Source organism: Schistosoma mansoni (assembly GCF_000237925.1).
Source record: "Schistosoma mansoni, WGS project CABG00000000 data, supercontig 0097, strain Puerto Rico, whole genome shotgun sequence".
Lineage (NCBI taxonomy): Eukaryota > Metazoa > Platyhelminthes > Trematoda > Strigeidida > Schistosomatidae > Schistosoma > Schistosoma mansoni.
In genome coordinates, this window is record NW_017386031.1 from 359681 (window position 1) to 372208 (window position 12528).

Consider the following 12528-nt stretch of genomic DNA (forward strand, 5'->3'; position numbering starts at 1 on the left):
TTGTTTGAACTTGATCCGATTTCTTGAATGAATTAGTTTTATGCTTTTTGTTTTTCTTGTTCAAATTGTCAATGATTCAATTCGTTTCAATGATCTGAATACATTTCATGCAAATCATTTAAGCAAAGATGAATAGTCCCTAACAATGAGATTCGTCAGCTGGATGCACCTACGTCTCAAAATTGATATTCGCTTTGAGACTCGAACGACGTACCGTTCGCTTCAAATGTCATCGTGTTATCCACTTACCTACTGAGTTCTGATAGTCACTTGCTTGTGCAATGGGGTAAAGTTTTTCAATTCACTTGGTATTGTTTGTTTGAATCTTCTCATTGATGTTTAGGACCGCAATTGATTCTTCTCTTATTTGCATATGTGCATACTGTCCGTATTGCCTCAATTTGGCTTTATTTCAGAAGCATTATAAGCAAAGATGGATAGTGACTAGCAGTGGAATCTAGAAAGCATGGTTCGTCCTTTTTGGAATACGTCAGATGGATGTACCTGCATCTTAGATTTGATATTCACTCTGGGACTCGAACCAAGTGCCCGTTCGCTTCAAGTGGCATCGCGCTATCCACTTACCTACTGAGTCCTGATAGCCACTTGCTTGGTTGAATCTTCTCATTGATGTTTAGGATTGCAAATTCTTTTATTTATTCATTACAAAATCATTAATCAAGTTGCTTGTTTTCATTAAATCAATACAGGTTTAATAAGTGTATTCAAAGATCGGTACTTTGGATTGATTGCAAATTATTTATCAGACACTCCACCTTTTGAATTCGAAGTTTTGGATACGAGTGAGTTCTAGTTTGTTTTGTCTCTTTAGTATTTAAATTGATTGTTACACTAGAGTTGACTAGTATATAGTGATTATTTTATTTGTATGACTGTCATACCAGAGTGTATGTTCACAATATGTATTAATTGAATAGAAATGATAAAGTAAATAGTGTAATTGCCAGAGTTAGAGTTACTTATTGTACAGTCTATGAACACTATACTGAAGAGGACATTTCTTCAACGTGATACTACTTGCTAGACTTGATGAATCAAGCTTATTATTCATGCAATACAAGCGATGTTATAGAAGAAGTCAGTTTGAGTTATTGGTGTTAATGAGCTATCAAGTTCTATTTGATATTCTTTAAATCTTTTTTCATAAAAGTTCAATATCTCTGATTTGCTGTTTGTTAATCATCGACTATCCAACACTATCTTTTGTCATCATATTCGTATGATTATACACTTCCTGAAACAGATGACCAATGAACTACCATGAACAGTCAGTTAGTACAAGACGATTGACTCAAACCAAAACACTTAGAACATCAAGGTTACATACATTTATTTCGGTCACATATCAGAACTGATAAATAAAACGATTTCAAAAAAAGAGTCAATCAGTCAGTCAGCTACAACGTAGGACTAGGCACATATATGCATCGGTCCAAGTTGCCATACCTCGTTAGCACAACAACACTAGTAAGCATAGCGCGTCGTGGTAATCGGTGTTCAGGCATACGTAACACATGGCCCCAACCATCTCAGTCGACAAAGATTCACAACCCCATCAACTGATTTACCGTCATTCCGTAATACTCTATGTCTAACCTCACTATTACTTACCAGGTGATCCCAGCAGATGCGAGCAATATTTCTAAGACATCTGTGGTCAAATACTAGTAACCTACGAGTATCTCCTACTCTTAGTGGCCATGTTTCACAGCCGTAAAGTAAAACAGAGCGAACTGCTATGCAATATACTCGTCCCTTAACTCATAGACGGATATCTCGTCTTCGCCATAGGTGACGTAAGTTGGCAAAAGCCAAACGAGCTTTTTGAATCTTTGAAAGAAAGAATGTGTATGTGTATTACCGTATAGATATTAAACGTCTATTACTCATTCAAAAGCTTTTCGAACAAATTTTAAGGAAGTTAATTGTATTGAAATATTCATCATATCGTTGAATTGAGCATTTCATTACACCGGTTCACATTGAACGTGATAACTTGTATGCAATGTAATCTGTGGAGAAGATTCATACCTGCGGTGGATGATTTTGATGAAGTTTTCTTTTCTGAGCTGAATGGTTTGATTGTGGAGCTTTCATCATCCTTCTGAATGACATCATCAACACAAACTTCGGAAAGAAGAAGTTGACATTAACTTATTGAAAGAGATAAGTAATCAATTATTCAGATCTTAAAAAATCTATTTTGATTTCCATTATTTCAGAGGACTTATTCGCAATCAAGATGTCTTTTAAGATAACAGTTAATAGTAAAAGTGAGTAACACATTGCCATAGTTTAAATTACTTATTGTACAGTCTATGAATACTACACTGAAGAAGATATCTCTTTGACATGATCCTGCTTGGTAGAGTTAATGAATCAAGCTTATCATTCATACAATATAAGCGATGTTATAGGAGAAGTCAGTTTGGATTATTGGCACCAATGAAACCTTTACACTTTCACTCATTATGATTACTCAAACTTCTCCTATTCAGTTTGAACACATTAAACCTTTCAAAACAACGAACAAAAGCGTGAAGGTGTTATTACTATTCTGAAAAATGGAGGTAGAATTATATGTGAAAGTCACTCAATGTTTAAGTACATCCATTAGGACATGGATAACGAGTGCAGAGAATTATTATCTTTTCTGGTTTCTAAGGGAACTTGATGAGAAATATGTGTTTCAAAAAAGATAAATTGTGTTGTGTGTTCTGTATACAACAAATTCATTTACATATCCATTCATTGCATAATCATTCCTATCTATTATCCATTCGAATTCACCAATTGTTAAGCTATTTGTTTCTCATCTGCAACAAATAAACACTATGATTGGAGTCAGTTGATCAAAGGGGAACCAGATATATATGCGCTTAACAAATCTTATATGTTTTTCATGAGGGCTGTGATAATGCCTGGGTTCTCAAATCGAAGCAGGTAGTTTTCTTAGGAGGCCACACCCTGAGCCTTTGATTCGAAGGTCTAGTCCACAAGGCAGTGGAGCATCTTGAGGAGATGCAGTCCCATGGTAGCCGGTGATCGATGATTGGTTCGTACGCCATTTGTTCCTTCAGGATACTGGAGCACATGTGCACCATTGGTTTGGAACCAGGGTTTTCTACTTCCCCTAGGTGGACTCGCCGTGTCCAACAACCCGGTTAAATCGCAGGACATTCGCTTTTCGTCCTCTCCATTTCGTAAACAACACCCTTGGGATGAGAATGCAGTTAGTAGGAATTCCCTGACAGAGGTTATATATTCGCGTGGCCATGTGCGAGCATTTCGAGAGGGAGAACGTACTCTACCCACTCTCGATCGTACCATGGCATTTCGGGGCAACCAATTCAACTCACTAGTTCCATATACACGGTTACATTTAACAATCAATAACTAGCACATTATTTATCTTTGGAATTCTAAGTATCAATAGTCTACTAATTGTAGGTTTTACAAGCAAGACAACTTATCTGATATATCCAAATGGGAGGATATCATTTTATTATGAGAACGTAAGTTGTAAAATTAGATGTTCCGAATACTTTACATTATTATCCTGTTTCATATTTATGAATGTTACTGAATGTATCAGGTTACATTGATAGTATTGTTTGTTTGAATCTTCCCATCAAGTCCAAGAGTGACCATCAACTGTAAGTACATCCAGCTGACGAGTCCTAAATAGGACGAAACGCGCGTCAAACTGGATTCCACTGTTAGCCACTATCCATCTTAACTTTCAATAACACATTTTATTCAAGAAGTTGTTAAAAATTGAATAATTAGATGTGTAGTACTATCAAAGAAACAGTGATGTGTTCGTGTGGAATAGCGACAACCAATGTATGTCAGAGTACTGTACCAAAGGAGCCATAATTTGTTAAGCTTTATTTCACCTTTTGAAGATCGACTGTTCCGAACGTTCATTGTTGAATATTTTGATTGCAACATCTTTGCAGTTATTCACAATTTACATTTGAATTCAACAGACGTAGATATTAATCTTAGTGCGTCTCCTCATTCCATGATGTAAATACAGTTCATCGAAATTCACTGAAGAAAACAAAACTGAAGTGATTCAGAATATCTGTGTAGACTAGATAGAACATAATTCGAATGATTCTAATAGTATCAGTATGCTTAATGTGTGTACAATTAGTTGTCTGTGAATAAGATAATCAAAATGAATAATTGGCTTTGATATAGGAGGTTGTATGTTGTCAGATATTGACTCGAACCTCATATGTTTCTTTTCAGATTCCTACAGACATTGATGAAACTAAATGGAAATCGAAAATTGCTGCTATATTTCAATGTGAAAAACGTAAGAAACGTTTTTTGACGAATTTTCATAGTTGAAAGCATGAGTCAATTGAAGCTAGACCACCAGGGAAACCTGGACTCCTCAGTAGTGCGCATTTACTACCTCGCCTCGCGAGATTTGGTTAACATTTTAATATACTATAACGTACATCATTAATCGTCTGTCAGTACTATGTGACTCTCTCTTTGCGCCGGGTTATCAGCATGTCAATAGAGAAAATCCCTGTTTTCCATCAGAATGATCTAATATAACTTTAAAACAGTCCATGTTAAATAACTGTCTCCTATGTATAATCAGTTGATGTAAATGCTACTGAAATGTTGAGGATAATTGTGTTAAATGAAATCGGTATACTATTTGAAAACACACTGTTCACATTCAAAGTCAACTAAATGTTCACAATCAGAAGTGGTTTTGTGGAGATTTCAGTCTAACATTAACACCATCGGATGCCGACTTAGTGGTCCATCGGTTAAGTGCCCTGGCGTGAGACTGATAGGTCCTGGGTTCGAATCTTGTGGGGCGAGGTCGTGGATGCGCATTGCTGAGGAGTCTCATAATAGGACGAAACGGCCGTCCAATGCTACCAGGTTTTCTATGTTGATCTACCTTAAATTGACTAATGATTTCAACTATGAAAAATAAATGTTCACACTTCCTGAGGCGAAATTGCAGTATCACACCTGATTATGAATGATAGTCCAACGGAATGCTGAAAGTGTTTTATATTTATGATTATGTCTTTCAAACAGAACACCACTGTATTTAGCTACATTATTTCAGTTCTCTATGCTAAAGTTCATTAATAATGAATTTCAATATTCACATTGATAACTTTCACTTAACCAGGTATGTCAAGTAAACACAACCAAAGTATGTTAATGTCTTTATCGCAAAAGTGTGATTGACCGTTTGGAAACGCATCACGCCAATGGTTAACGGTTGACTGAGCAAGACAACGACATGTGCATGATGATAATAAACAGACAGTATATCGACTAATCTATTCACTCACTCACTTACTCACAGTACTACAGTCACACATGTAGTCCTCATTCGTATCACCACTGAATGCAAATGGAAGTGTGTTTCGTATAAAACAGAAATAAAGAAGTGTAACTTTGAACTGAAATCTCCCATATACATTGCTCAATCGTCTCGCTTCACTGTAATCAATAAGTGCTGTTAAAAGATGAAGATGAGTTTCAAGACAAGCATTGAGTGGAGCTGATTAGATGGGATGCGTTGATTTATTTTTGAATGTTACAAAATGCACTCAATTTCTTGTCAAATGGTATATATTGATCGGTTGAAATGCTTTACTGAATCTTTAAACAGTAAATTTCTTTTGCATTTTTGTGTTGCTTCTTTGAATCCTTCCATTCATGTTTTGGACTGCAATTGATCAGTCTCTTATTGATATTTTGTGAAGATTACTTCGATGTTACCTTTTATCACAAGTATTGTAAGCAAACATTGATGGTGATCAGCATTGGAATCGTTTGCAGTCTCGATAATCAACGAGACGAATCAATAGACAATACAGAAATGAAGTTGCATCACTGATTTCTTTACAAAATAAATCATAGATTGAACGTTTCCGTATTTCAATTCACTTGGTATTGTTTGTTTCAAGATTCAAACACACAATATCAAGTGAATTCAAACTTCACTACATTGAACAAGCAAGTGACTATCATGACTCAGTAGATGAGTTGATAACGCGATGGCGTTTGAAGCGGACGATACTCGGTTCGAATCTAGTGTGAACATCAACCTTAAGATGTAGGTACATCCAGTTGACGAGTCTCAAATGGGGCGAAACGTGCGTCCTGAATTCCACTGCTAGTCACTTTCCATCTTGGCTTATGATTCCATAATTGGTTTACTAGTTGAGCACTGATCACTTCCGAAACTTAGATAGATGTAAACCGTGATATTTTCTTGAGTTTTTCGTTGTACACCACTGAATTCGTTCTGAGAAAAGTTTCAGTTTCTTATTTTAATCACCCTTTGAATGGTGTAAACAATCAAAATTTTATCTTTTTGTGTTCATTTTATTACTCAAGGTCATATAGAACATGAAATCCTTGTTCCTGTTGAATGGATCAAAAGTGGCACGTTAGTGGATTTTGAAGCCGTCGGGAGTATGTCAAACCTTATTTAATCAGCATTTCATCACATTGAAAATTCCATGTGTAACTGTAGTCAGCTATTAAATGATATCCAAGGATCCTTCTCAAATAATAGTTTACTCACCGTAAACAACCATACATCGATTCATTGTTGAATACTAAAATAATAACTAAGAACCCCTTTTTCAAAGTAATATTGAAGTCTTCATTTTGATGATTGTAGTCTCGATAAAGAATAAGTGTCTGTTAGATGATTGTGCATTCTCCATTCTCAGTTCATGATGTGTTGAACTATTAAAATAACATTTTGACTACTACGAAAATCATTCCATGATCTAATGATCAGATTGCTTTCAATATTCTTCGAACGAAACAATAGTCTTATCATCAATGAGTTTTCATTGATCCAACTTGACACACATGACATTGATCATCACCCAGTGATCAATCAATTGTGATTACATCTCACTCCTACAGGATGTTGGTCACGGCCCGAATAACTCAGTGGTAACGTCTTTGACTGTGAAGCTGATTGACACGGGATCGAATCCATCAGGAGCACCAGTTCCCTCAAGATTACAGGTACACCTTGTTGACGAGTGCCGATTAGCATGAAAACCGAGTTCAGGATTTCCTGTTGACCACCTTTTAACGACATCATATCACTGAGTTATTGTTGTATGCTTTGTAATTCACTTATCTTTTGTTCAATAACTAGAAATGTAATAATCACCTTATTCTTTTCACAGATATTTGTCCAAAAAACGAAACGAAAAATGCATGCGAAAAAGCGAAACCGTCGGATATAGCATGTATTTGGTGTGAAAGAATTAACATATGCATAGATAGTAATGATAAGGAAACTCATAACATGAAAGTAAATGATTGCCGTATTCCGGTAAGTACTTGTTAAACTTGACGAGTAGTTTTCAATATCACCAATGGGGCATAGGCCACTAACCAGCATTCTCCAACCTACTCTGTCCTGGGAATTCCTTTCTAGTTCTATCTAACTTTTGTTCATTCTTCTCATATCTGTCTCCTGATTTCTTCCTCCATTGGAATCTTGTTTGTTCTATCCCACAGTAGAATGTTGCTGATAGTGTCTGGCCAACGGACCCGAGGTATCTTGGGTAGACAACTGTTAATGAACACCTGTATCATCTGGATGATGGCTTTCGTAGTTCTCCAGGTTTCCACCCCATACAGTAGAACTGCGATGACGTTTGTATTGAAAATTCTGACCTCGATGTTCGTTGACAAACAGTTGTTTTGAGTTCCAGATGTTCTTCAGTTGTAAATATGCTGCTCTTGCTTTGTCGATTCGCGTCTTCACATCTGCATCAGATCCACAGTGTTCATCAATGATGCTTCCCAGATACGTAAAGGTATTTACATCCGCCGAAGCTTCTCCATCAAGTATAATTTGATTGGTGCAAGTTGTGTTGTATCGCAGAATTTTAATCTTCCCTTTGTGTATGTTGAGACCTACTGCTCCTATACTGGTCGTTTTCACCTGCATTTGTCGTTGGTGTGTGAGATAGAAGAGCCAGATCATCTGCGAAGTCCAAATCGTCCTGCTGTTTATTGTATCTCATGCTTTCCTCCATATGTCGAATTCTTCATAATCCGGTTGATCACCAGGAGAAAGAGAAAGGGTTAAAGTAAGCAACCCTGCCTTACACCCGTCTTTATTTCGAATGAGTCAGTGAGTTGTCCTCCATGCACGATTTTGCAGTTTAATCCACCATAAGAATTCAGTATAATATTGACTATCTTCTCAGGTAAGCCACAATGTCGAAGGAACCTCCATAGTGTTGTTCTATCCACATTATCAAATGCTTTTTCGTAGCCAATGAAGTTGATGTAGAGTGATGAATCCTATTCAATTGATTGTTCCACAATGATCCGTAGTGTTGCGACTTGGTCTGTACACAATCAATGCTTAAGGAATCCAGTCTGTTGATCTCGATGTTGAGCGTCAACGGAGTCGTTCATTCTGTTGAACAACACCCGGTTGAAGACTTCTCCTGGTATTGAGAGACGACTGATGTCTCTTCATTTTTCACACTTACTGAGATCGCCTTTCTTTGATATTTTGATCAGGTGTCTTTCTTTCTAATTTGTTGGTACTTGTTCTTCATCCCAAATCTTACTGAAGAGAATGTGGAGTATCTTTGCAGTTCCTGCTACTTCTGCTTTCATTGCCTCCGCTGGGATGTTGTCTGGTCCCGCTGCTTTGCCACTTTTGATTTGTCTGATGGCCATGCAGATCTCTCCAATTGTTGGTGGGCTAAAATTGATTGGGAGGTCTGTGGTTGCTACTTCGATGTTGGGTACTTTGAGTGGAGCTAGTCTATTAAACTTTTCGTTGAAGTGTTCTACCCACCTGTCCATTCCAACCTTGGCATTTATTTCTCCCATCAGAATGGTCAGGTCCTTCGTTGAGCATTTGTCGACGATTGACTGTAGCCTATGGTGGAATTGATCTTTAACATTTTCATTGCTGTCGTTGATAATCAGTGTGGGCTTGTAGTCTTCAATCGTTAAAATCCAGAACAATTAGTTGTAGAATAATGTGTAATTATCACGGCGTTTGACAAATCGGTAGTAGATGTTCTAATTAGTTGTACAAATATAAACTATGTAACTATTTTATCGAATTCTCTCCTATCATCCTTAATGACAATAGGGGTTTTGTGGAGATTTCAGTATTTTCATAATTGAAATCATTAGTCAATTGAAGCTAGATCACGAAGGAAAACCTGGAAGCAGAGGGTCTATCGGTTAAGTGCTCTGAGGTTCGAGTCTTGTTAGGCAAGATCGTGGATACGTACTGCCACTGAGGAGTTTCACAATAGAACGAAACGGCTGTTCGGTGCTTCCAAGTTTTCCTTAGTGGTCTAGCTTCAATTGACTTATACTTTTGAGAATAATAAATTAATTATGTGAATACTATTGTTAGAAATGTGAAGATGACTACAATATGGGTTACAGAAAAGGTAAGGAAACTATTATAAGAGCTGTTCAATACAATGTAAATATTTAATAGATGAAAGCATGAGTCAATTGAAGCTAGATCACTAAGAAAAACCTGGGAGCACTGGACTGCCGTTTCATCCTATTGTGAGACTCCTCAGTGGCAGTGCGCATCCACGACCTCACTTCGTGAGATTCGAACCGACAATAGGATGGTCTAGCTTCAATGTACTCATGATTTCAACTATGCGAATACTAAATCTCCACAAAAGCCTCTTCCAAATATTTAATATTTAATAATGAATTCTATAATTTCGTCTTTTTTTCTCTTCTTCTTCTTTAGACTTTAACAACCAAAGTAAAGGAAGTGGAAAAACAGAAGAAATCAGATTTATGCTTATATATCTTGATACCTTTAGGTGTCTCTTTCATTATTCTATGCATTGGTTGTATTATTGGTATATGGTTATATAAAAAATGTAAACGTCCTTTATGATTCTCAGATACTACTTATTATCTTTTGTTAGTAGTATATTGACCAAGTTATCTTTGGTTAGTATTTCATTTTATGTACATTCTTGTGTGTTTATATATACAATAACTGATTTGAATAATTACGTAGTCTATACTGTTTTGAATATATATTGATGTGATTGTCATTATTCCATTGAAATGGACATGCTCCATACTTAGACGGCATTCTATAATAGAGTGTGGAGAAGATTTGCAGCTCAGGTGGATGATTTTATTGAAGTTTTGCTTTCTGAGCTGGATGGTTTAGTCATGAAGCTATCATCGTCCTCCTGAACGACATTATCAGCACAAACACTTCACTTGTACCCGACGTTTGTGCTGATGATGTCGTTCAGAAGGACGACGAAAACTCCATGACCAAACCATCCAGATCAGAGAACAAACTTACATCGAAAAAAGGAGAAGTAATCATTTGTAAAATGAAAGTTTCATTCATCGTTGTTCTGAATATGTCGGTGATTATCAGTCATATGAATGTAGTAATCGAAGGTGACATTCCTTACTATATCAGACATTCATAACACGTTCACCACACAATGAAGTATATAATACAGTCAGATTAATTAGAAGAAGAATATGGTGATAGACAATAAGAGCAAATGAGGTCAGTAGACAGGTCATACTGTCAGATAAAGAGCACTATTATTATCATGATTGTTTTCATAAGGAAACGCATATCAGATAAGAAGAACTCAAATTGATATGATATTCAAATACATCATCATATTGAATGGATCGTCAACTAGCAGTCGTCAGCATTAACGATAATGAGCGAACGAAAGAAATCAATGTTGTGTTCAGGTTACATGACCACTGTTCATCGAGGATAATACATTCCTTACGGAAGATGTTTTCTTCTAAATCACTCCAAACATATATATTTGTTGTCAAATACAGTATGTTGTCGAATAAAGTAGAGATGTAAATGGTGTATTCACTTGATGAAGATAGAAAAGATGAAATACAAACAGGTAGAACAATGAACAACCAGTGAGAAGTAAAATGGAACTGAAATCATGCATCACTGTTTCTCTGTTCTTCTTTATTCTTATTTATTGATGATTAGATTTGAATGTAGTCCGCTGTAATATAATAGAGAGGTCGTCAAAATGACCAAAGATGGTCAAACCTATTTTCCCAGGTCCCGCTAACTAGAGGAAGAAGTCCAAGGCGAAGTAGGGGAAATATATTCCGTAAGCAGCCGAGTGCAAGTAATCGTAAAAGGAAAAAACTCAAACGTATATATATATATATATATAATGATAAATTGTCCTTGGGCAGCATTGCAAAATAGCACACCCAAAGATACAACGGACCAATAGCATTTAAGATATTTTGCAAGTGAGAAATTCGACTGGAAGTTGGAAAGAGCGCTTTTGGCGCGAAAACAAAGAAATTCAAATTTTCAAAATGAAATTACAAATTTAGCCATTTACCAAGTAAGTTCTGACGATTTAATATCCCCAACATCTGTTTTTTTAATAACGGACATTCTTGGGGTCCACTTGCATTTTGACTGTCCGTCGCCGTTAGCACAGTGACCATCTTGTGGACCGTAGATTGACTTGTTTTGCTTCTTCTTATGTTGGTGCTACCGGCAGATTAAACGTATCCTATTGAGGTGAGAGTGATTGGAAATGAACTGTAACCAACTACATAGGGAATCACATAGTTGTGTGTTCCTAGTAGGGAGAGGAATTCATTATATTCTCCACCGTCAAAAGCCAGAAGGATATGTACTGAGCGCTCAATCGGTGGTCAGTTGAATATAATCCGATGTAAACTTTTGAAGAATTTCTTCAAACGCAATTCAAAAGGCAGTCCTTATTAAAGAAGAACAGAGAGACAACGATGCGTGATTTCAGTTCCATTTTACTTCTCACTGGTTGTTCATTGGTCTACCTGTTTGTATTTCATCTTTTCTATCTTCATCAAGTGAATACACCATTTACATCTCTACTTTATTCGACAACATACTGTATTTGACAACAAAGATATATGTTTGGAGTGATTTAGAAGAAAACATCTTCCGTAAGGAATGTATTATCCTCGATGAACAGTGGTCATGTAACCTGAACACAACATTGATTTCTTTCGTTCGCTCATTATCGTTAATGCTGACGACTGCTAGTTGACGATCCATTCAATATGATGATGTATTTGAATATCATATCAATTTGAGTTCTTCTTATCTGATATGCGTTTCCTTATGAAAACAATCATGATAATAATAGTGCTCATTATCTGACAGTATGACCTGTCTACTGACCTCATTTGCTCTTATTGTCTATCACCATATTCTTCTTCTAATTAATCTGACTGTATTATATACTTCATTGTGTGGTGAACGTGTTATGAATGTCTGATATAGTAAGGAATGTCACCTTCGATTACTACATTCAGCTAACTTGAAATCATGGTATTCCTTCAAAGTAGTCATTTCATTCGATATTTTATAAGTAGAATAATGGAATCTTATCAATATTGAAGAGTAGAGAAATATAGATTGAACTGCTGCCCAATGGTCAATTA

At 36.3% G+C, this 12528-nt stretch overlaps 1 protein-coding gene across 1 annotated transcript; it reads right to left on the reverse strand.

Moving 5' to 3' along the window:
* Nucleotides 1-2817: 2817 nt before the first annotated feature.
* Nucleotides 2818-10162, reverse strand: Smp_152600 (paired box protein pax-6, putative; the record flags this gene model as incomplete). The annotated part of the gene is made up of 2 exons (XM_018790451.1): nt 2818-2837; nt 10081-10162. The coding sequence occupies 2 exons, from the start codon at nt 10160-10162 to the stop codon at nt 2818-2820; spliced, it is 102 nt and encodes a 33-aa protein (XP_018646266.1).
* Nucleotides 10163-12528: the final 2366 nt, after the last annotated feature.